The 26,537-nt window shown below is 38.2% G+C and overlaps 1 protein-coding gene across 2 annotated transcripts; it reads right to left on the bottom strand.

Moving 5' to 3' along the window:
* LUC7L2 (LUC7 like 2, pre-mRNA splicing factor) lies at positions 1-25,830 on the bottom strand. Of its 2 annotated transcripts, none has more exons than XM_060777172.2 (10): positions 25,473-25,830; positions 15,225-15,319; positions 10,238-10,336; positions 9,118-9,228; positions 7,459-7,602; positions 7,029-7,205; positions 4,807-4,898; positions 4,348-4,377; positions 2,852-3,046; positions 1-1,006 (listed from the first exon to the last, which is right to left on the bottom strand). In XM_060777172.2, exons 1-10 carry the CDS (start codon positions 25,531-25,533, stop codon positions 808-810), a joined length of 1,203 nt encoding a protein of 400 aa, XP_060633155.1. In that variant the 5' UTR covers positions 25,534-25,830; the 3' UTR covers positions 1-807. The 2 variants fall into 2 exon arrangements, with proteins under 2 accessions (XP_060633155.1, XP_067325261.1); XM_067469160.1 differs by lacking the exon at positions 1-1,006 and adding an exon at positions 16,693-16,763 and having other exon boundaries at positions 2,848-3,046.
* Between the last annotated feature and the right edge of the window lie 707 nt (positions 25,831-26,537).

The raw sequence follows: 26,537 nt of genomic DNA, 5'->3' as shown, positions 1-26,537 counted from the left end.
TTAATTTTTATCTTTATTATTATTGGTTGTTGTTGTACAGTTAAGGATGTGCAGTTTACACCCCACAAGAAAAAGCAGGAAAAGTCTTATGGAAAAAAAACAAGTATACTGAACACATACCAATCAAATGGTACAAAAGATATGGGACTGGCTTTGATTTCAAAGTTTCAATAGAAATTAAAAAAGGATGAAATGCAATAGCTGTTCAATTTCCAAATCTAAAGAGGCACTGTTAAAAAAAACATGTTTCCGTATTCTTCAGCACATGTCCCGAACCTAAACATACTGCCAAATATCTGAGGCTCTCAAGAAGCAACGGAGAACACAATCTTACAGGGATAATAAAAGCTTGGGCCCCCCTCCCTCTTAAAAACCACTCGGTGCTGCTGCTGCTGAGAGGACAGGAGCAAAATCAGAGGAGCTTATAAAGGTTTGAAAGCATTCAAGGCAAAAAGAGCACAATATAGTTTGTTCACTATAACTTGTATTGAAAAAGGAGAATAAAACACTGAGATCTACATCTTAGTACATAAAATTGTTTTTCTTTTTGTTTGTGTGAAATCTTTGAAAATATGTTTTACAAGTTTGTTGGAGGGGAGGAAACAGAAGAACACTGCTTTTAGTTGTCTTCAATCAAAGGGGTCAATGCAGACTTCATTATAACCATTTTTATACACTGTACATCATCTACCCTAGAGTTGGATCAGTGTGTGGAACTGCTCACTGGTGTCCCTTTGAATAATTGTAAACTAAACCACAGTATGCAACTCCATAGGAAGCTAAAGAATCAAGTGAATGTACAGCCAGTTATATCTCCCCCGCTTCACGCTCCTCCGAGCTTTTTCTGTCTTCTGACCGGCCGTTGGCGCTTTCGTAGGGACGCTTCCGATCTTTGCAGTCTCGGTCTCTGGGCGACTTTTCTCTGGGGCTCCGTTCTTTGTCACGTGATGTTCTGTTATGGTCTCTTGGTCGTTCTTGATCTCTGGAAGACCTTTCTTTTGAGGACCTAAAACGATCACAGAGGTATGCTATTTAACTTCATTTTAATGGTTGACTCATTAATTCTAGAGACGAGGCTCCCTGATCATGTGGCAGTACAAACAGATAACACACCATTTTCAGAATAAGAACCAAAGAAGCATACATTTAAACATCAGTATACCTGAATTACCATATTTCACCACATAATACCTTGATAGTGTACCTTTACAGAAGCAAAAAAGTTCCCTGCATACAATTAAAAAGTATTGTGCCACTAATCTACGTGATATTTCAACAGTTATAAATCGGACAGAATCATAATATTCCATTCTTTTTTAAATCTTGCGCTGTTATAACGTAAACCAGCGTTTCTCAAAGTGTTGCTCCTATTATTATTATTATTATTATTATTACTACTACTACTACAAAGGCTCGGTGGCCATCTGTTGGGGATGCTTTGATTGTGCTTCTCCTGCATTGTAGAGGGGGTTGGACTGGATGGCTCCTGGAGTCGTCCACTGAAATACTGTTAAATTTATGTTGGCCAAAATTTTGCCCATGCCTGATATATGTACATTATATATAATATAATATATAAACATTTATGTGGGCTCCACAAGAAACAAAAAGCTATCTGTGGCTGAAAACATTTGAGAACCCCTGGTGTAAAAATGACCCTTGACTTGGCATACTGGTTTCGTACATTAAAATCCAAATGCTAATAATAGAGAAAATGAGTTAAATAAAAATGGATTGTTTTGATAAGGAATTCCGAGCGTGGGTAAATACGTGAAGCCCATGCAGGGAGACATACGTTGGAACAGTAAAAGAAAATGAAGGGAAAAGCTTTCTTTGGCTAGAATCCTATCATTGCACTAGATCAATTAAACCATAGAACTAGAATGGCATGGGTATTACAAATAAGCAGCCCTGAATGCAGCAGACACTGGAGAAATAGGCCACTTACACTTTTTTTAAAGGTAGGAGAATGGAATAAAAATGACAGCCTCAAAGCATAAAGTATTTACAACTAGTACCTCAAGACTCGGAGAAAGGATTTCTACCCTTCAAAACAGAGAAACACCCTAAAAAAGCAGCAATGTCATTGGGAAGGGAGTGTAGCCCTAGTGGGATTCTCACAATGGCCAGACAGGGCCTGGGATTCCCTAGTAAAATAAAGGTTTCCCCTGACATTAAGTCTAGTTGTATCCAACTCTAGGTGGTGGTGTTCATTTCCATTTCTAAGCCAAAGAGCAAGTGTGATCCGTAGACACCTCCAAGGTCATGTGGACAGGATGACTGTATGGAGGGCTGTTACCTTCCCATATTTGCATGTTTTCAAACTGCTAGGTTGGCAGAAGCTGGGGCTAACAGCATGAGCTCACCCTGCTCTCTGGATTCAAACCGGTCAGCAAGTTCAGAATCTCAGCGGTTTAACCCACTGGGAGCCTAAGGGATTCCTATATAGGTTGTATTTAGAGTAAGGTACATCTCTGATCTGCTTTTGAAAGTAAAAAAAAGAAATGAGATGGATACTTTGTGGGCTAGAGAAATAAGCAGAACACATCATCTGAGAAATTAGAAATTAGTAAATGAATTTGACAGAGTAAAAGAGGTGAAAGATAGAAGGCCTGAAAAAAGGTACAGTACTAACAGCAACTGATGACCAGGACATGAGCAAGAAATAATTCAAGTTGTGGGTTAGATCATCTTAAATGTGCTGCATCAAAAGATTTGTATCTCCTCTGACAACATACTCTTTAATGTCAAATGAGAATTGACTGACACGAGCCGTCTTTTTCTCCATCAAGCAAGCAATATCAAAGATGTCTTATGTACTAAGCACTGATTTTGTGAACCCCCAATTTACCTCTTTTTAGCACTGCGTTCTTTGCTCCTATCCCTGGAGCTATGCCTGCTCCTCTGGTGGCTGCGGCTCCTGCTGCGGCTGGTGGAGCGTGACCGATGGCGGTGGCGTTTCTCACGGGACCTGGAGCGAGTCCTTTTCTTACGTTCGCGTGAGGAGGAGCGAGATCGATGCCTGCGGCGATCTCGGGATCTAGACCTGAAAAGAGGTGTACAGTGGGTGAAAACAACCCTTCCAATATTTTCATCTGACACTTAATTGAATGCACTAAGATATCTAAAAACTCCTTGCAAGTGGAAACCTAAAAATCTTAGCAGCTATTAAGAAAAGTAAAGAGCAATTCCTTCTTGTCCTATATGCCCCTTACAAAGTGACAACGATAGTCTGTATTAATGCCAGGACATATACATTTGTCATTTTTGTGGCTTTGGGTAAAAGTCCCCAAAACTTAAGTAATATCTATCTATCTCACTGAACTGGAAACAACCAATCCAAGCATTCTTAAGTCTGACATTGTTCAGTAACAATGTGACCCAAAGTCACATTGAGCCTTGAAGTCAGAAGAGGGCTCATAAGGCTTCACTTCTATAGCAAACATATCATGCCTTTTCCCAACTAAAAGATCTATCAATTAATCTCAGAATTACTTAATATGTTGCAGAAAAGTGGAAATCATTGGACACGCTGGAATTAATGCTGAGATATATACAAGGCATATATAAGACAGTGGCCTAAATACTATAAGGACACCAGATTCCCCAATTCTGGAAGCTAAGAAGGGTCAATACTGCTTAGTCCTTGGAAGGGAAACTGTCATGAATACTAGATGCTATAGGCCAGGGGTCCTCAAACCAAGGCCCTCCAAGATCATTTACCCGGCCATCACTCAGGGTCAACCTAAGTCTGAAACGACTTGAAAGCACACAACAACAATCCTATTTCATCAGCCAAAAGCAGGCCCACACTTCCCACTGAAATACTAATACTGTTCTTCATTTTAATTATTGTATTGTTTTAAAGGGTTATTTGCACTACAAATAAGATATGTGCAATGTGCATAGGAATTCATGTTTTTTTCAAATTATAATCTCACCCTCTAACAGTTTGAGGGACTGTGATCTGGCCCTCTGTTTAAAAAGTTTGTGGACCCCTGCTATAGGCTATATTTCAGAGGAAGAACCTGAGTGATTGAGGGAAACACATGCATCAGGTACAGCTGTGCTCCCCCAGGGTTTCTCTCTATGTTGCCATACATGTTACCTAATTCCAACTCCCATAATTCCAACTGTTCTTGGGACACCTGGGGTCAACACCTGGGGAACCACAGGACCTTTACCTCGTACTATGAGATGATAAAAATCTCTGCAAGAATTAGCAATGGAAGCCTCACTCCATTTCAGGAATCAACCCTGTATTCATTATGGATCAAAACAGTTCTCTTTGTTCAGCATTTGTCTGACTGAAACTTTTAAAAAAATCCACAAAAATATGATTCCTACCTTTTTGGATTCTTGCTATGGGATCGAGATCTAAAAGCAAGAATAAACCAAGATGATTTTTAATGTTGGAAAATCAGTTTACATAATATATTATTTGGGATTAAACTTGTTTAAGTATTTTGCATCTAAATATGCAGTTAATTGCAAACAACACAATGCAGATCAAATCTAAAGATAATGCGTCAAAAAAGACCTTGCATGCTATCTATTCTATTTTTCACTGCTAATGAAAACAAAAAACTATAGCTATACACTAAATAAAAAGCATAAAAATTATGTTGAAATCATTGCGCACACATTTAATTTGCATACAATTTATCTTCCTCCATACAATTTTCATAATTTATTATTTTAGATACCAGTCTTGAATTTGTGACACCATTTTTTAAATATTCAGAAATTTTACAGAAGTGGCTTGAAGTGCGAATATGTTCTGGCCCAATAAAGTAATTTTTCTACCTTCTTAACTTCTCTCTTTCTTCTCTCTCCCTTTCTTCTCTTCGTTTTAGACGTTCCTGATTTCGTTTTTCTTGCTTATCAGCCACAATTCTCTAAAAGATACAGTAATTTTTTAATGTTTTAAAAAATCCAAAGGAAGCATACTATCAGAAATAAGTATCTACGAAGACTATTTAGATTAATTACTCCCCATCTGCTAAAAAACAAGCCATACAATTTACCAAGTAAGATGCAATACTGAAAATATTTACTCCAGTTCCAAAAGTGGTGTTAATATGCAAAATTATTTAGAGAGATGCCCTAATGGATTGTTATATGAAAAATGTTCATATAATGTCCACACCATATGAAACAGATACAGAATATGAAGACAGCCTCGGCACACTGCCCAGCTGCTACAATGAAAGTCCTTGCTGTTGAAAAACTTGCAGTACAGGTACTGCCAGTGACCAAAAAACACAAAAAAGGTTAGCACTTACATCACTAGGAATGCTGATACTCTATAAATAACTCAACAGTACTACATTCAAGCATGTTCTACTGTCCCTGATTGGCATATATTTTGCTGCACTGCCCACGTAGATCACCATGAGCCTTTCTCTTCTGTTCCACTGTACAAGTTCAAGGAAGCTGCTCTAAGAGGCACAGAGCCCCGAGAGAAGCTGCCACACTGTCGCAAACAAGGTGATATAGCAGGTGCTGTCAGGACACTCTATGACAGACAGGGCCTTCTCAGTGGTGGCCCTCAGCTATAGAACTCCCTCCCCAGCAAAATTAGGGCAGCCCCCTCCCTCCTGACCTTCAGGAAGAAAGTTAAAACCTGGTTATGGGACCAAGCTTTTGGCTCACAAGTTAGTGCGATATGAGTATACAGAATTGTGAAATGACTAATGGAATGGCCTTGGATTTGATTCTGGATAACATGATTTTAATAATTGTTGTAGTGCGTTATTTTTGTTTTTTTGAGTTTTAATGCATATGCTTATTTTTATTATATTTATGTATATGTACGGCATCAAATTGCTGCCTTTTGTGAGCTGCTCCGAGTCCTCCTGCTAGGGTAAGAAGGGTGGGATATAAATATAGTAAATAAATATATAGATAAATATGGTTGCTTGCTCTCATCAATGCTTCCAGAATTGCTGTTCCAGCAGCCACCAGGAAGCAAAGAGAGGCACACATTTTAGTTTGGAGAGGAGCTCTCCATTTGAACTTACTATGACAAAGATGTGAGGATGGAGTGAGAAATGACAGCTGTTTAGAAGTACGTCTGTTACAAATAAGGGGCCTAAAGGTGAAATGAAGGACAATTTCTTAATACAAAAAGGGATTTATATAGAAGAAACTTTAAATATAGCAAACAAAATGAACTGTAAACATAAAAGTAAACTGCTTAACTGCAGCAGGAATACAGTGCAGGGGCATACATTTGTAAGTACAACTGAAATAACTATTAGAATACAATGGAAGCAAGGTAGAGGTTTGAAAAGCACATGTGGATGTATGTAAGAGTGCATGTCCATACGTGCCTGAGTCCCAGCCCTCCCTCTGGCATGGGATACATTCCCCAGGATTCAAGACCATGTAACCTTACAGCGATGTCACTACTACAGAGGAAAAAGAGGTACGCATGTAGCTAACTCTGAAGTAATATCAAAGGATAATCAAAAAAAGTTTGATCTGGTCTGGTAAGTGTTCAACATACACAGATCAAATTTTACTTGATTACATAACTAACAGCCCAAGAAACCTCAAATAAAAGTATATGCTCTTCCATTTAAGGTGAAAGAAGGGTAAGATAACCACCAGCAGACATTTTTATCTGTTCAACAAGACTCACAAATATATTGATAAAACAGATTTTGCAAATAAATATGAATTTAATGAATTGAAGACAATGAAGTCACAATATAGAGGAACCATTTCACTGTGAGAACGGCAAAACTGGATACTCTCTTCATGTTACAATGGTAATACATAATGTTTTTAGAAAAAAGTTTGTATCTGTACCACTGGGTTTTCTAACCATAAACTTTAATCAAGTTCTCAAGTACACAAAATTAAAGAAAGTTACTCAAAATTCAGTGAAGCAGTAAGTTCATAATATTTCTTATTTCCAACCATATTCATTTACATTTTAAATATATTAACTATTATAAATCTATATTACTGATCTGTGAAGATTATCACTAATATAGCAGAAAAAAGAGGCATGATCTTACCCTGAGTTCTTCAAGCTTCTCTCTTATTTCAATAAAACCCAAGTGCAATTTTCCTCCGAAATGATCAGCTAGTCGCCTGTCATTATCATGGAGACCAAGATAAGCTGAGCACACTTCACAGACTCGAAGTTTCTGCTGCTGGAAGCTGGAAGCAGGCATGGAGTTCCTGTATACCTCCTGGAAAGTACATCTCAAATATAATACCACATTCTAATTGGGTATAAAATGTTCTTCATTAGCTAGAGACATATCAACAGCATGTACTTTTCTGATAATAATCTGGTCAACTACACCTACAATCCCCAGTAGACATTCCAAGCCTTTACTCTCAGTAATCCTTCACAAATAAAGTCCTTTGGGACCACTGCTTTAACCCTAGTTTCCAAAGAGCAACTGAAACCAATTGCTAAAAATACAAACTTGGATTTACCTCTGCTTCTCTTTTCTTTGCCCTTGCTTTCTCCACTTCATCCATTACTTTCTGAGATTCTTCCACATTTCCATCAGCTCCAAGTTGTTCTACTTTGGCAAGCAGCTTCCCAATTTCCTCATTCAATTCATGGACCCGTTCCGCCTGTGAAGAATTAGTAACTGGTAAAACTAAAGTAAAATGGGGTTTGCAAGAAAATGTTCCAAATCTGCGTAATGCTCTTTTCACGTTCCAGTCTTCCATGCCCTCTTACCCCATCTCCCTTATCTCCAGGTTTTCTAGGATTTCCCACAATAACCAATCAGCATTCTATGGTCTCTGGGAATACTTAATCGTTACTGAGCTGCCTGCTCTCCCCACTCCTTTTTTCTAGGATGTGGGTGGGGATAGGGTATAATAATGCATGTCAATACTCCCTAATGTGTAGAGAAGTTCCATTTTGGTGAACAAGTGTGTAATTATAGGATGCCTGAAAATCTCTGATTAGAAGCCCCCCTTCCCTCAATATGCTCTCCATACACAAAAATGTTTAAAAGCATCTCATTTCCCAAGTTGTAACTTGCAGATAATTAAACTTATATTAAAAAATAATAACCTATTATTTCAAATTGATCAATGGTGTTTGTCTAGTCTACTGCTTCTTAAACTGTAGGTCTCGGACCCAAATGGGGTTCTCTTAGCTCAATGTTGGGGTCACAAAAAATTGGCAACAGTACAAGTACAACTGAACGCCACCCACTGACAAGAATCTGTTAGCAGAGCATGCTGTGTTTACTGTGGACTGTGCAGAAAATGCTTCAGCTGCACTTCATAAAAAGGAAAATCAGCCGGTTTAGCAAACCTTCCAAATGCCAGTTTGGTATCCATAAATGTTTGATTTTTACATCTCTTTTATATGCCAATATATCAGGGGATCACAAAAAAAAATCTCAGCCAGAAAGGGGTAGCAAGTGGGGAAAGTGTAAGTAGCCCTGGCCTAGTCTTTCTTTAAAACACAAACACACATATTGTGTTATAAGTCAGTGCAGTTTTTCCTCGCATGACAATTGGCCATTCTTTGTGTGTAATATTTCCTTAATAATTGTCAGTACAATCCCACGTGAGGCTTCTTAGTTAATGGGTCCTGCCGGATTAAATGCTACTAAATCACTGTTAAGTGTGAACAGGACTAAAACCTAAAATGATTCAGATTTCAGGGTGGGTCACGTTACATGCATAAACTTATGTCATTCTGCCCCTTTCAAATTATTTTTCTGAAAGGCAGGAAAATGTAATTGTGTACAGCTTTTAAATTAGCTCTTTCATATTGTGCTCACTGCTTTTCCTCTATTTTTCTATGTATTCCCTCTAGAGCCTATGCATTCATTTTCAGTATGGTTCAAGAAACTTTGCAGTTCAGAGAGAGAGAAAAAGTAATTACTAAAATCAATACATGTTATGAACTGCACACAGCTCACAGACATTTGGGTTCACATTCCTCCTCAATCAGACACTTTCTCCTTAAAATTGAGAATGCTACCTTCCCTAATTTGCAAAGTGGGAGCAGAAGCCTGTCAAAATGATTAAACAAATGAGTTAGATATCACCAATCAATATTTTAAAAGGTGAACCAAAATTTATCCAAGGAACATCCTTCAGAAGAGGATTTTAAATGCCTACTTTGGCTGCAACTTCAGCACTGATCTCTTCTTGTGTTTCTGCCAGTCTTTTCTTTGCCACTTCAGTTCTTCTGTCACAGTCAGCAATGAATGACTGCAGATGATCCATTGCCTAAGGCATCAAACAAAAATATAATCAATGGAAATAATCACATCTTCATATGGCACATGTCATTCACTGACTGCTGGTTAAATACTAAAATAATTAAAAAGGGATCTATTTTTTATTTTATTTTTTCAAAATCTAAATAATTCACTATTTACTTTTTCTTGAAGTGAAGACCACTCAGAATACACAGAAATAAGGGCAATCTAACAAATATACATTTAGGTATTTAACACAAACATCTGTATTAAACTGAAGGAAAAAGGAGTTTAAAAAAAGCATATCCATTATTGTATGTACCATACATAATAGTCCAGCTAGCTGGAGGGGTAATAAAAGACAACAACCATGCTATTTTTCAAACTTGGATGGGATATTATTCTTATTTGTGTGAAATCCACATTCTGTTCTGTTTCCACCTCAGCTTTCTTTCTTTGAAATTTCAAATTCATGATCAAAAATTGTGGTTTAGTTTGTCCATATAATTCTATTATGGTCAAATGTATAAGGTGATCATTACAGCAATGAGCAACACAGACTTGGTGTTCATGTTAAATTAGAAACATAATGCTGAAAGTTAGATTCTCCATAACTTTTATACATGAGATGCTAATAAATCCATGATCAAGTAACAGCATTTCACACAGCATTATGTCTATTATATCTCATATGAATGAAAACCTCTTAAGAAAAGCGTTAAGTATTTCAGACTCACTAAAGGTAGAGATGCGGAATCCTTTGTAATAATTCTTCCACAAAATGTACTTTTTAAAACAGAAATTATATGGCGGGTGTGAAGACAGAAATATTATGATCTACCCCATTGTAACCAATGTCTAGGTTGGAAAATCCAGTATTAAAATAAATTTACACTGCATGTATTGGTCTACTCTGAAAAGAGTAGTAATTTCAAAAACCTAAGATTAAAAAAATGTACAGTGCACTAGTCTGATTGCCTCACTGCTGTTTCTTTCCTAGCCTTTATGTAGTATGGATAGTTCAAACAAAAACATACATCAAGCTCAAAAAAGAAGTCTTGTTCTTTTGAAGCAATTTCATAATCTGCTCTTAATGCCAAATCATGAACTTTCAGACATTCTCCAAGGTCCATCCTCTGAAAGAGAGAGGCAAAACAAAACAAAACGAGTGAATATATCTAATAGTCACATTCTGCTCCAATACTGTCAAACAATTAGTGAATGATTTAAAACAACACATTTGAAATGATTAGAGTGTGACAGATTTTTAAGAACAAGTGATCAAACCCAGGTTTTCTTGAAATGTCTACAAACTTTAAGAACAGCGTGTCTACAAATTATAGTGTATTCCAGGCATCCAGTGATGCACTGGCAGTATATTTAATACTCCACACACACACAGAATCTATTAATTTCTTTACGAAAGTTCAAGAGGCTTGGTATAGATAATGAAAAGTCCTCTTTGGCATCCCCACCAAACATACCCTCCAAGGAATGTGGGAATACAAAAAAGGCTTCCCCCTCCCATCAAAAACACCTTAAAATCCAGGCAGCTGAATCTCTGACCCTTTTGGGAGGCAATAAGGCATTACTATAGTCCAAACAAGATGTAAAGAAGTCATGCGTCTTCTCTATCAAGGGGAATAAAGTGGTGCAAATACATTCCTGCCCACTACTGAAATGGGACATCAAAGTTCAAGGCTGAGTCAGAAGTACATCAAAATTATAAGCCAGCCTTTTCAAGTGGAGGGTAATCCAATCCAGCACAGGCTGAATTCTTTTTCTCTGATGTGCCATTGGAATGATCAAAAGTATCTCTGTCTTTTGATCTCTGTCTTTTGTCATCCACTTCATTTCTGTATAAGACACTAATTTAGAATCAAAATAATTGTCTTTGTAACAGATGAAAAAGTTAGGCAGAGTTCAGCACCTTTGGCATACTGATAGAATTGAGCCCAGGTGGCTCTCCCCAAATACATCTATATGCAAAATAGCAGGTGGAACACAGACAATACCAGAGGCTAATGGCCTCTGGAGCAAATAAGTATCTTCTAGCATGTTCTTCTAAACTTTTCAAAGAACTGAGCCTCATACAACAGTTTCTCCAAGTCTCATCCCAGAGAAGTGGCTAATAATATCATGGCAGATGGCACTGAAAGTCATTGAGTATTTCAGAAGAAACATTAGCCCTCTCTAGCTTCCAATAGAGACTGTCTCTATCCCATAACCAGGCCTGAAGCCAGACTAAAATGATTCCAAATACACTCTGTAGTTTAGAAAGTATATCACAAATAAAAGCAATTTAAAATGGTTTTTAGTATGCCATGAACAATGCAAACTGGGGGCAAGGGTGGACAGATGGACTGTTTAAATAATATTAAGGGAAGAGGTATTAAGGGAAGCTGTGTTATATATCAAAACATGTGAACTCTTAATTTCTTAGTCTCAACCATTCCTTGTCATTCAGAGTTTAATCTGTTATTCAGAGCTTTCTGTTTTTGGGAAATTGGTAAAAACATTAAAATGTGTGGGCTGTTCTGTAAATGACTGATTACAGATAAAGAGGTACAACTGACTGAAAATATCAAGGAAATGTTTTATTCATTCTCAGGAAATATTCAAAATATAAGAACTAGAATGGATAGCTATTTCCTAACATGACTACTGATACATAAACAGTGCTTGAGGGAAACTTCTCATGAGATAATATATAACCTTTGCATATTCAAAACCAAAACATAAATTGCTTTCCTCTTCTTCAAAGCATGATGTCTATGTAGCAAGTAGATTGCCTAGATTCCTTTTGCCAAAATTCTGCCTTGCTTTCAAGTTCTCATGAAGAATACAGTCCAAATTATAGAGTTCAGAGAGTGATGCTATTAATTATAAGCTGTGAGAAACAACATGACACTGAATATTTTCTTCTGCACTTCCTGTGCAACACACCAAATGCCACTTTTCCTTTAAAAAAATTAGAAATCTAAATGTATATACCCTCCACTGCTATCAATGGTCTCTAAGGAAGAGTATGAAACAAAAGTTGGTGACAGCGTTGATTCAAAATAAATATCCTTCACAAAGTTGTACTGTCTTGGCAAAATTGATTTCTGTTTTTTAAAAAGTGTAGTATACCCTAAAGATGGGTTGGCCTATGGGCTCAAACACCTCAGCTATGATAGGTATCATATCAGGCAGCAATTTAAAAATCCACTCATTGGAATACTTCACACCTTTGAGCAGTGGAGTTTGAGCAAGAGGCATGTGGATCCTTGAGAAACTAATAATCTTTAAATTCCTTCTAGTTTTGAGGCAGCTGCAAAAGCAGTACCAATCAGAAGCCAATGCAAAGATAAATGAAGAGGCTTTACTGTGAAAAATTGTTGATGTGATGAAACTGGCTTGAGCATAGCCATGAGGAATGTAAAGGAATACCACAATATCACATTTTCCATATTTTGCTAAAGCAGTGGTTCTCAGCCTCTTTTTGACCAGGGATCACTTGACCAGGGACCACTCTCCAACATAGTACCAAAAGGGTTACAAATCAGTTTTTGGTGATAAGCATCACTTCAGTGCTTTAAGGAATATATTGGAATATAGATTATAGATTAAAATCATTGGGATGGATTCAAAATCAGTTTGTAACAGTGGTTTATGAGATTGCTAATCCTGTGATCCATTTTTATTTGCTTATCCGTTTTCCACACTCAGCCCTAGAAGGGGAAGGATAGATGGAACTATGCTGGCTCTGGAACTGATGCAATTGATTTCCCTCTCACTGGAAATGTAAAACATTTATATTCCACCCTTCTCACCCCGAAGGGGACTCAAGGCGGAGCACAGGATATATACAGCAAGAATTCAATGCTGGGACACAAATTCTTATATACATACATACATAAACATTAAAAACATTTATCAAAATATTAAAATACACCATTTAAAACCATCCTAGCCATCCATACGACAGGAAAAATATTTTTAAAAGCCAGAAATAGGCCAGAGTCAAAAGATCTTCTTCTGTAACGTCTTAAGGACTTCTAGTTTTCTTTTAAAATTTTTTGTTTGAACTCCAGTCAATCAACTGTGATGTGGATAATGGAAATCAGAATAGAACCCACAATACAAGTAAAGAAAAGGCTCAACGATGCATACTATTAAGATTATTTCACCCAAAGATTCAAGTGGAACTAAAAAATCTGGAGAAGATTTCTGAGATCTTGTTTAAGAATACTAACCTTGTCAAACTGCTGTAAAGAAAAACATTTCAAAAGGCACAAAATAGTTTAAGTGACAGCTGGTGAACTGGTAGCCTTCAGAACAGATCTGGGTTCTGGAACAACTGGCATTCCAGAGGTTTTGAACGTCATCCTCTACAATACCAAAACACTAGAAGCGGGCAACTGTTTGGGGCTAGGGGGCTGCACTTATCCCTCGTTGGGCCTTGTACAGCTTTACCCTCATGGTGCACCTCCCCATTAAAAAAAAATCTTTAAAGGGTATTGAGGTTGGGGGGGGGGGGGGGCAGGGAGGCAATCTGTGATAGTTTTGGTCCTCTTTGGGGCACTTTAGGCACCAGAGACCTTTTATCAAAACCTTGTTCCTGACTAACATGCTCCACAACTACATATGAACTTTGTTATATTTGAAACTCATTATTTTATGGTATGACATAGGTTTAGCTCCTGGATTGCTTTCCAGAAAATAAAGAACATCCTAGAAAATAGACTATGCCACCCTCATTTTGAGCACCAAAACCAATGTCTCTCATTTTAAATAGTGAAAGACCATCTTCTTTCAATCAGAGTCCAGAGTTAATTATTGTACATACAAATTGTTGAAAATAATGTGCTGAATGCCAGGTAAGGTAATCATATATTTGCAATCAGGAACTCTGAGGTTGTATCCTCCAATAAATCCAAATCCCTCGAGATTGCCAGTATGGTAGTGGGTAAAAAACTGTGTTTCTATTTCTCCTTTTATTCCCAGGTCTCTCCCCCCCCCCCCCCCCCCCCGGCCTTTCTTTTACTGGTTCAGTTGCACTGGGACTGTGGCACAGCTGGCTGGGAGTCAGCTGCATTAGATCACTCATGACCGAAAGGTCATGAGTTCGAAGTCAGCCTGGGTCAGAGTGAGCTTCTGACCATTGTGTAGCTGGGTTGTTGTAGGTTTTTCGGGCTATATGGCCATGTTCTAGAGGCATTCTCCCCTGATGTTTCGCCTGCATCTATGGCAAGCATCCTCAGAGGTTGTGAGGTCCTCTGAGGATGCTTGCCATAGATGCAGGCGAAACGTCAGGAGAAAATGCCTCTAGAACATGACCATACAGCCCGAAAAACCTACAACAACCCAGCGATTCCAGCCATGAAAGCCTTTGACAATACATCGTGTAGCTCACTGTCGACCTTTGCAGCCCGAAAGACAGCTGCATCTGTCAAGTAGGAAATTAGCCTCCCACTTATGTGGGGAAGCTAATTTAATTAATTTACAATGCCATAAAAATCTCCAGCAAGAATGAGTAAGTACTCAATCAGTGTCACAAATGGATGGTAAAGCGACAGCTCCCCTGGTGGCCAGAATACCCTCATGGAGCTGGAATGTTAAATGGCCTCTGTGTCTCTATCTGTATATGTTGTGTGTCTATGGCACTGAATGTTTGCCATGTTTATGCACATTGGAATCCGCCCCGAGTCCCCTGCGGGGTGAGAAAGGAACATAATGTCATCTCCATCTGGATTTTAGTACACATTTTCTGGAATGTGTAAAATATTCTCTCTACTATATTTCTTCTCCAGCCATTTTAACTGACAAAAAAAATCAGAGAACTACATTCATATAATATTTTAATTTGGACACTCATATAACTCATAAAACTGTGAACATAACTTACTCAGAAACTCATGGTCTGATCACACTACCCCTACAAAGGCAAGACATTTTTCTGGATCATACATTTTTTCAACATTTTAGACCATTTTTGCTGCAAAGGAAAAACACTGCCAAAGAATAATATAATTTACGCACGGTTCCAGAGAGGACATCATGAGGACAGCAGTTGAGAAGATGACTTTTGCATACTCTGTCATCACTGAATTTGATTCGCTGACGGGTAGTATCTCCTGTAACACAGAAACATACATTTCTGATTAGAGAAATACATAGCATAGCTTTACTTCTGTTCAAATGACATTTCTCTATTCCACACAAAAAGAAATGTACAAATCAGAATCTGAAGAGCTAATCTGATTTTTAATCTAAATAATGGGTATTATGTGGTAATTATTTCATATATCACATGAAAATAAAATAATGCCACAAAGTAAAAAAGTTAATACTATTTTATGAAAACATGTACAAATATCATTGATTTTACTGATATTAATATGGACCGCACTTGCCATTAGCATGAACAGACTCACAAGCATCTATAAAACATGTCTTGAGGATTTACTGAATGTCGGCCACCATTTCTTCAAGATTTCATTCACGGCATTAGTGCTTTAGAGTGAAGTGTTTTTCTAAACCTGGAACACTGGAATAAAAATGCCTAAAAACAGTAGTATATAAGAGCTGAAACTCCATAAGCTGAGCACACCGCATCTGCATTAATAGAGACTACTATAAACACAAAAGCATCAGCCTGCTTACCACACATTGAAGTCCAATTGCAAGTCTAATCAATCACATCTGTGAACAAGGTTGGAAACATTAGGAAACCCAACACCTAGCTACTGATTTATTGCATGGATGTAATTCCCTTCAGGAAAAGGAAAAGTTGATAATTACTACGTCAGACTGAAAAAGGAGGTCGCTGCAAAACTATTTTTCGGTCTAAAGATACAACAGCAGTAATACACGTTATTCAAGGTTTTGTTTTTTTGTTTTTAAAAGAACTTGACTATTAAATTGTAATTATGCAAAATGAAAACCTACTGGTGAATTACTGAAGCAGAGGTGAGTCACTGGGAAAAGGCAATATTTGTAACTTTATCCCAGCCTCACTGATTCCAGAGGATAGATATCTGTGATTACAAATGCAGTCACTATCTAATTCCAATAAATCTGAAACAGGCAATTGAAGTATGTACAGTGTTCTCTATATTCCAAATGCTTGATCTAATCACTCCATTGTGTAATTCCAAATGTTAACTATCTGGCCTACACAGAACATAGTGTAACATTTTCAGATGGGCTCCACTCCACTTAAACGGCATATTTCAGAAATCAATGTCTATCAGGAGACGAATAATTAGCAAACTAGAACAGCTTCAGAGTAGTTCAACAATAGGTTTTCAGGAGCTAGATCTCTAGATTTAATAGATTTAAGCTATTGAAAATTTAGAGTTGCCTTTAAAAGTCATGCCTGCTACTGCTGAATATTTGAGGAACTGGGGCATTTCCCCACCACTTTCCTCTTTTTTCTTTGTTTTTAAAGACACAAATTGCTGGTTCCACATTAATTAACACATCTGAAAAGTTAGCAATAACTCACGGCTCGGCGAATGCGGGGCCTTTCTGACACTCCCTTGCAGAATGAAGTAGGCAGGCATAGATACATTGAACCTTTATAAATAAAACAAGGGGCCAGATTGTTCAGTTTGTATATAATAAACTCTGCCAGCATTTTCATTAAAGCATCTAGAAAAACATGTAAAATGTTATGAGTATGGAAACCCTGAACTAATTCTGTGTCTGACAGCAATGTGCTAGCCTGTTATTCAGGGGAGAGTTTCCTAAATGAAACAGTGTTCCCTATAGTATGGCTTGAAAAATATTTTAATTACTAAGAATCAACTTTTTGGATTGTTCATCCCATCCTCTTTCCTTCAGTTTACTCAAGAATCTAAAAATCTGATGTTGAGTCTCAAATGTATTCTGATGCTTGGAATCCAAATGATTTCCCAGCTTTGCTGATAGCTTTTGGTTTTTTAACTTATTCATCAGTTGTAACATTTCAAAATGCAAATTACTACATAAAAATTAACTCTCCAAGAGTCTTGTAAAATTATAAACAAACTTAATATAGTGTTGTGCTCTTATATTTAAAAGACAATTTTAGATTCAGTAGATATTCTAGCTCCTTCATCATCACTCAAAATTAGCAAGATATTAAACATGTTAAGGATAAAATGGGAATCGGTTTTTACTGTTCTATATGCCCTCAGAAAGGTTTATTCTTACAGTAGCTGAAATGAATATACATTATCACAAACTAAGTTCATCTCCAGAAACAGCAGCTTATGTTTTGATAAGAAGTCTGGCCCAAACCATATTTCCAGATAATATACTACCTAACAGAGATGAAAATAACTGTATAATGTCATCTCCTGTGGCGGAAAACCACAATGAGAAAGAACAAGCTTACATTTCATCTCTTTAAATTTTGGAAAAGCAACCCTTCATAAATGCTAAACAGATTCATACCCCTATAATTCATAATCTAGTGGAGGCTACCATAATATTAAACATCAGGATTCCATTTTTACTAAATAATTAAGAAAAAAGGTTTTCAATTAAATAAAGCCACAGTAAACAAAACTAAATACTATGATCATTTTTTTTATCAGCACATATATTTTTCACTGTCAAAACAAACTGTGGACACTCTGTATTTCAAGATATGCAATCACAACTTAATGGGAGATTGACAATACACATTTTAACCATCTCATTCTTTTAAGATCGATCCACTGTTATCCTGCTAATACTGCTACTACAAATACCACACTAATACTAAAGATATTAGTGTATATACAGTATTATCACACCATTAAGGGCAAGATAAAATGCTGGAGGGGGGAGGTTATTTCCATATACTTACATGTTCGCACACATACACATGCACTCATCTTGCTATCTACCACACCCAGCATACTTTATTCCATTTTAAATTGTATTTCATTTTGTATAATTTATTTAAATTAATTCTACCTTAAATTATGAAATAATTGAATGGAAAAAAGATATATATTGTCTATTTAAATCAATCAAAGAGAAAACAGCCATAGCCTTTTGTTTTGATATATTTCTATTTTGTACAGAAGAAAAAATGTAAGTATTTGTAGACACATATGTACTTTTTGATTGCATTCTTACAACCTGGAACATAATGTTGAGTAACATGGCTACATTCTGCACGCATTTAATGTAGCTAGAACATATTTATGTCAAGGATGGAAAGACAGCACATTTACTGTCCAATGTTTGATAGTCAGAAGATCTTAAAAGTTTTAGTGACACATGAATGCAAATTTCATTAAGCTACTCCAACAAAGCAAATATATGATCACAGATTAATACATATGTCCAGTCCATGTTTGTATTCTATGTATTTTCCAATCTTGTTTCAATCTTGTTGTGTGTTTAGGAATTGTTAAATTTATGTTAACATGCTTTCAACTGAAAACAACCACTTGTTTTCCAGTCACTGTTCTGAGTGCTCCTTTTGAATACCCTCTGACACCAGCCACTACACCATGCAGAGGTTCCTGACACAAGCTCCAGGAATGCCCAGGAAGCAGGGAGCAACTCCTAGAAACTGTCATCAATACTCATGAAGAGGTTATCAGACAATATGGGGTGTGTGTATGTGTGTATGAGCCAATATGGGAAGAGGGACAAAAACTGGAGATAGAAGATTTGGTAGTCGTAAATTTGAAGTATATTTGGTAGCACAGAAAGGCACAAAAGCACCTGAGAGGGCACATATGTCCTTTGTGCTTTTCTTACATGGACTATTCAGTTCCCCATAGCCACTAAAAAGAATATAAATTAAAAACAATGATGTAACTGGACACATCACAAAGAATAAACAGGTTTAAGCCTACATCTATATTGCACTGTAAAGTTCATAAAGCCAACCAACTGGCATTTGTGTAAATATAGTTTTCAAAGCACCTTCATAAATGTAGGAAAACAAGTGTATTAAATATAGACATTTACCAGGGGCTTCCCCGCCCCCCAAACAAGCCCCTCTCATTTCCAGCATACTAAAAAGGGCTGACTAATGCACCATTTTTTCTGATTTAATACAGTTTCTTCACAAAAAATACTACAAAATATTACATTATCAAAATTTGCAAACTCAATGAAATTGTCCTGGAAAAAACTGCTCTCTGGTCTTTTTATGAGAACAGTGTTGTACTAATTAAAAGCAACAATCAACATTTTAAGAATTAAGCAAAGATCATTCCCAAAAGATTTCCAAATGTCTTTATGTTCTAAGGGGATCTTCACAGGAGTGAAAAGGGATTGCCCATAACTAATTGTTCAGTCTTTCTTGATAGGCTATCAATGCTTTCCAGGAAAGCACACCTGACAAGCATATTCCATTTGCATGTAATAAATTTCTTCTGAAAAGCTCATGTCAGAAAGTCTCACAGATCAGCATAAGAAGCAACAAGACAACACAAAACATCTGCTTTTAAACTACCCTGTGTCTCTAGTTTGTATAAGTGCACTATACATAAAACTGGCTAAGTGTGGATTGCTTCATGTTATTCTGGGATGGCATTCTCTCAGCTGGCATTTCACTGCCTTTATGAAAGTACACAGCAGGTCAGTTCTGATCTCAGAAGAGGCAATATTGGATGTTCTGTGAAGCCTTATATTTACTGCCAATGTTCTACAAAGAGTTTGTCAAAACTGTGGGAACTTCTGAAACCACAATGAGGCTGAATTGTGAAGCCTCATTCCCATTATCATGAAAGGCTGCCTTTTTAAAGTTCCTGGGTTAATCTTCAGAAACAATGTGCATAACAGGTACATGAGAACCTCCAGCCAGTAGAGGTTCCTATCTGTTCTGTGTCCACTGCTTCAATGGCTCTCCTAACTTGGTACTACAGTGAGGTACTTTTTGCTATGATAGATTAGGAATCCCAGATCTTATTTTAGACCTGTTCCTATAATAACCTTTCCTTGGCTCAGTGATACTGAAAGGGTTGGTTGAAGCCACAAGTTTAATCACTACTTTAAACAGAGATAAGAACAATTTTCAGTTCAGCACTTTAAAAGTGCAGCCTCTCCTGTATTGTTGAAAAAGGAACGGGAAAAAAAAACAGGTGGTAATACTTTAGGGAAAAAAACATGGGAACCTGTAGGGATGGTTCCTTCTGTTTGCATCCTGGATTAGAATCTAGTCCTCAGGTCCCAATGTGTAGGAAATAGGTGTTCTCAGGTAAACTGAAGATTATATAAACCCAATTGCTGACTTAAAAGTGTCTGTGATTCCACAATCGGAATGCCTTTACCAAATGCTGAATCAGTTCGCAAGGCTGGTATATAACATCTTGAGCATTTTTATTGGAAAGGGAAACTAACAATTTTCAAAAATATAATCCCTCAAACCATTAGGACAAAATGTCTTGATAAAGGACTTTGGAGACTTTTGCCATAAAATAAGCTCCAGTTTGCACTGCAGTGCTTGAAGATTTTCCTAGAAACAAGGTTCTTGCCCAACTCCAGACAAGCATATATGCTGTAACTATTTATGCAGACGCTTCAATCTGGGTTTCAACATGAATCTAGAATTGAAATTGGTGAGCAACAAGATCAGACTCAAATACTGCCAACAGATTATGTTGCTGTAAATATGGGATACTTCTAGAGCAGGGATTGGCAATTATAGATGACACAGAAACAAATTTTCATTCCTGCTCCCAAGATGGACAACTAGCATCCCAAACAGCTAAAAACTAAATTAAAACCAGGTTCTATTTTCTATTCTCAGGCATTTTGTTGTTGGGGGCTTTAGGATTATTTTTCTTAAGAGATTTTTGTTTCTTCTTTGATAGAACATCACATTAAGGAAAGGAGCCGCCAGTGGCGCAGTGGGTTAAACCCCTGTGCCGGCAAGACCGAAGACCGACAGGTCGCAGGTTCGAATCCGGGGAGAGGCGGATGAGCACCCTCTATCAGCTCCAGCTCCTCATGCGAGGACATGAGAGAGGCCTCCCACAAGGATGATAAAACATCAAATCATCCAGGCGTCCCTGGGCAACGTCCTTGCAGACGGCCAATACTCTCACACCAGAAGCGACTTGCAGTTTCTCAGGTCACTCCTGACACGACAAAAAAAAAAAAAAAAAAAAAAACCTTTAAGGAAAAAAATTGCGCTGTAAAAGTATGTGATATGGAGATCACTTTCCCCACCTGCTTCCTAGATTGTCTTTCTGTGATAGGTAGCAGAGCACCATGCGGCTCTACTATTCTTCCAAAAGAAGGATTTAGAAAGTGATGCTTGAGGAATATATAATCTGCATAATAGCATTTATGCAATTTTTTAAACTGGGATTTCACAATTTATATTGTTAAAAATGTTACTCAAGTCATCTGAAGTGACACATTTCCAGAAAAAAATATAAGTTAAATAAAATCCTATACAACCCCCCGTATATGCAGTGTGTTCACAGTGTGTGTTCACAGTTTGTGAACACACAAACTGTGAATAATAGTTACCCTTATTGAAATGAAGGACTTCTTGACCAATAATATCATAATGTTGCAATGGAAGACCAAGGAAATGGTCCAGCAAATACAGAGGCTGTAAAGTATATGAAGACATCTAACTATATTTTATTTTTTTACTGGACTGCATTTAAAGGGGGAAACAATAAATGTTTGACTGGGGTTAGCAATGAACTACATGAGAGGTCAGCAATGAACTACATGAGCTTAGGTTCAATCAGCATTCTATACCCAAAGATTTTGTATCCATCAACACAACCATTCGCAGCTCCCCCACACACCCCACAAAAAAATCCAAAAAGCAAATGCTGATCTTGCCATTTTATATATGGGAGACAATTACATTTCAGTGTTGTATATAATGGGACAGATCTACAAATATGGCATCTTCAGGTGGTCCTGGAAGGGCCCACTTTATTATTTTGTTCCATTGTGATTGGTTTATTTGCCATACTTATAATTTTCTGTTGATTTGAATATTTTCATTTGTAGAGGAAAACACAGCACTAATAAAAATTGATCAGGCAAAACAAAAGTGCTGATGGCTTAATCAAAGTATTCAACCTGATCTGGATAGAATAGCCTTATCTTAAAGATTGAGTATTAAATCAGGAACTCTACTAAATCTGGTCCTTACTCTATACTCCCAAGTAACAGGAAGCATATTAATGTTTTTACCAGCTTACTTTAATGTCACAGACTATCCCTCTGGCCATTGTCCAAAGTCTGCTAACTGGGACTATAGTACTTTAACAATTTGTATACTATTCAGAACCAAATTCCATCAAGTAAAAGATACCTCCCAAGCATTTGTTTCAGAAAACAAAATTTCACCAATTTTGAACTAGCTCCACTGGCCTGATGTTGTTTCTTGGCACAACTTAAAAGTGCTGTTATGATGCTTTGACACAATTTTATCATTTAGAATCTAGAACACTGAGGCTTTTCTGCTCACAAATGACTGATCATTTCAAGATGAAATTGATATCAATGAGAAAGATATTTTTATAATGATACTGACTCACCTATAGTAAAAAAAGAAAGATTCCCAGAGTGTTTGATATGTTTTACATTTAAAGCTTTTTGCTTGGTTTTCCGTCAACAAATTATTTCGATGTTTTACCTGATATCTTGTATGTAGTCTGACTGCTGCATTAATTACTTTTACTATGTCCTGTATTTCTAGCTACTATTAGTGTTAAGTAGGAATTGTTAGATAGCATGCACAACTCACACTGCTCCAAAACAATAAACCTGAATTCACAACAATTCTGGGTCATCGTTATGTGTAAACATAGAGACTACCAGAAGGTAAGTGACATAAATTAGCTCTAATTCCTAATCTCACATACAGTTTGAAATTTCAGAATACTTCAAGATAATAATAATTCCAGGAGCTTTCATAATAAAAATAGACAACAGAACAAAAACAAAGACAATGTAAACATATATATATATATATAGCACTTAATCTTTCAGCTATGATGCTGTTTTAAAATGTGTATTGTGATTGTAATGTTTTTCTTATGTTGTTGATTTTAGTTTGTTTTTCATTATATTTATTTGTGTTTTAATTTGTATTTTTGGGCTTGTCCCTTGTAAGCTGCCCCAAATCCCTTCAGAGAAATGGTCGCGGGGTATAAAAATAAAGTTATTATTATTAATTAGCTAAACAGCCACATTACTAGAAAGGATTCACAGTTTACACTGAATAACATGAATTTTATCCGTTATAATGGGATGCTATGCAAACGTGAATAAACTAGCAAAGGGTTCATATATAAGTAATTCAATTACAACATCCTTACAAAACAGATCATTTCCCAATGATAAAAATATATTAACCTAAGGAGAAGATTTGGGTTAAATAGTAATGAAGACCACTTAACTGATTCACCACGCTGCCTAGGGAGCCAATGACTTACTCTTAAGGCTAGCTCAGTATCATACATACATACATATACCAGTGTTTTCATCACTCAATATTATATTCATAATTATTTTCAGAAAAATTCTGTAATAAATGTTTTAATGTGAACCATAATGCTGACCAATACATAAAACTGCTGGATTCTATTCAAAAAAATACATATAAGTTACAAAACATATGCTTACCTGTTGCAGCTGTACTATAATATAACTTGCAATAGTTGCCCTTGTGAAAGCTTATTTTATACCAATCAATTAACTTGTTATCAAAGAAAAATTAAAAGAGCAAAACTAATTTTCTAATAAGGAAACAAACCCAATACAAGAATGAATCTACACATCTCAACATTACTTCTACAGTCTTGAAATGATGGTTTGGGTCAGATTCCCAGCCAGTCAGCTATTTAAAGAAACAGTTGTTTAGTGCAGTGACTCCCAAACTATGGTCCTTTAGGTGTTTTGGACGTCAGCATTCATAATCTCTGACCACTGGCCAAAAATGGCTGAGGCTGTTGGGACTTGTAGTCCAAAACACCTGGAGGACCAGAAGTTGGGCGTTCATTGCTTCAATGGCTGAAATTAAATCAATACTTTTTCTGTTTCCAGTGAGATTAAGGTGAACTGCTGTTTCGGTCATAAGTCAAGATGAACTGTAGAACAGTTAGTTCCACATCTGGATATTAACTAATGGCACAACTACACTGTAGAATTAACAGTTTGACACCACTTTAACTGACACTGCTCCATGCTATGGAAGTTATAGGGTGGTTTTTCTTTTTCTTTTTGCGAGACCTTTATAACGCGGTGATGCCTCACCAAAATACAACTTCCATGATTCCACTGGACATGGCAGTTAATGTGGTGTCAAACTGTACTGATTCTGCAGTGTACAGGCACTCTTTGCTATAGCACCTGTTAGCTTGTAAGGTGTCTCCAGAAAAATATGCATCTGTCAATGCAGTTTAATTGTCATGCGTCAATCCAGTGAAATCATGGAAGTTGGTGTTTTTTTTTTTTTTGTATGGTCTTGACCAGGCAGGCATGGGCAAATCTGGGCCGTCCAGGGGTGTCCTGGCCTTCAACTCCTACAATTCCTAACTGCTTAAGTGGTTGATGGGGAAAAGGAAAGGGCCTGAAGCTATTAGGAATTGTGGGAGTTGAAGTCCAAAACACCTGGAGGGCCCAAGTTGGCCCATGCACGCCTGTGCTAGCTGCTTGTTATAATCTTGTTATCTGCTTGTTACATCTGTTTGTGTAAAGTCAATGAAATTTAACTGTCACAAATCAATCCAGTACAATCATGGAAGTTGGGAGTTTTTTGAACGGTCTTGACCTTTCTTTGACTAAATGCTGCGGCCTTGCCAACTGCAACTCCCAGGATTCCATAGCAGTTAATGTGGCGTCAAACTCATTAATTCTACAGTGTGCTGTGGCTTCTTCCCTAGCACGGGGTGACTTCAGGAGAGGCACTTTCCCTTCACCAAATCGCTCGCTTTGCCTATTGACTCAGGCCCACTGCCACTCTTTTCCCCATCAGGGGAGATTGGGCGGGATACAAATAAAGTATATTATTATTATTATATAGTGGAAGATGCTGCCTCGGAGAGCTGTGGAGTCTCCCTTTCCGAAGGTTTTTAAGCAGAGCTTGGGTGGCCATCTGTCGGGAGTGCTTTGATGGGGGGGTTGGCCTGGATGGCTTTTGGGGGTCTCTTCTAACTCTGAGATTCTGTGATACTGGTGAGTGGCAGCCGCGTAGCCCCGCCTCGAGCCAAGAGGGCGACGCAGCCAATCGCGGCCGAGGCCTTCGCGGCTTGTTCGTGCCCTGCCCCCGCCATCCGCCATCGCCGCGGAGCCTGAGGAACCAGCGCCACTCCTTACCGTCCCGGGAGGTGCCCATCAGCTGGTCGAGCATCGCGCGCATCTGGGCCTGGGCCGACATCCCGAAAGCGCGCAGGGCCCGAGAGGGCCGGCCGACTCCGAACTAAGCCCCGCCCACCGCGGCCTAGGCGATGTCGGGCCGACGCCGCGGCCGCGTCTGTCTCCTCAGGCCCGGAATGGGCCCTCTCGCTCACTCTCTTGCTCTCAAGAGGAGGACGAGGCCGTTAAAATGGCGCCCTCGCCGAAAACAAAAGCGGGAAGCCTCCTCAGAGCCGCCGCGAGTCCCCGCCGCGCGCCGGCCCGCTTCAAGCAAGCGCCGCCTCGGCACTAACGGACATCCGTGCGTCGAACGCGCCCGCACGCGCCTGCGACGTCATACGCTCCGCCTTCGCTGATTGGACGAGGCCTTCTCGTACCGGCGCTGGTTCTGATTGGAGGGCGTGCTCCTGCCCGCTTTGTGTGCGTGACGTATCCGTTTTGCATTGGGCGAACGTCGTCAAGTCGGCCATTTCTGGACGGAGCAGAAGAATTAATCGCTTTGGGACACCGGCCAAGCCTTCCGATGCTGCTGACAATCACAATGGCGGAAGCATGTATTTGTCATGGGGTTGCTGTGAGTTTTCCGGGCTCTTATGGCCATGTCCCAGAAGCATTCTTTCCTGACGTTTCGCCCACATCTATGGCAGGCACCCTCAGAGGTTGAGGGGTTTGTTGGAAACTGTTGATAGCCATGTATAAATATGTGAGAGGAAGCCACAGGGAGGAGCGAGCAAGCTTGTTTTCTGCTTCCCTGGAGACTAGACTAGGCTTCAAACTACAAGAGAGGAGATTCCATCTGAACATGAGGAGGAACTTCCTGACTGAGAGCCGTTCAACAGTGGAACTCTCTGCCCTGGAGTGTGGTGGAGGCTCCTTCTTTGGAAGCTTTTAAACAGAGGCTGGATGGCCATCTGTCGGGGATGCTTTGAATGCAATATTCCTCATGGCCCATGAGGTCTCTTCCAACTTTTTGATTCTACGATTCTCTGATTCTAGGCAAATGTGAGTGTTGCAATTGGCCAGCTT

Source organism: Anolis sagrei, chromosome 5 (genome assembly GCF_037176765.1).
Source record: "Anolis sagrei isolate rAnoSag1 chromosome 5, rAnoSag1.mat, whole genome shotgun sequence".
In the NCBI taxonomy this organism is placed as follows: Eukaryota; Metazoa; Chordata; class Lepidosauria; order Squamata; family Dactyloidae; genus Anolis; species Anolis sagrei.
Note: the sequence above shows the minus strand (reverse complement) of the source record. Positions and strands in the feature narration are given on the sequence as shown.

Coding starts and splice junctions, on each gene's coding strand:
- LUC7L2 (XM_060777172.2), bottom strand. CDS start 25,533: ATGTCGGCCCAGGCCCAGATGCGCGCGATGCTCGACCAGCTGATGGGC. Junction 15,320..25,472: donor GATGGGCACCTCCCGGGACG/GTAAGGAGTGGC, acceptor TCTGTGTTACAG/GAGATACTACCCGTCAGCGA. Junction 10,337..15,224: donor ATGATGTCCTCTCTGGAACC/GTGCGTAAATTA, acceptor TCTCTCTTTCAG/AGGATGGACCTTGGAGAATG.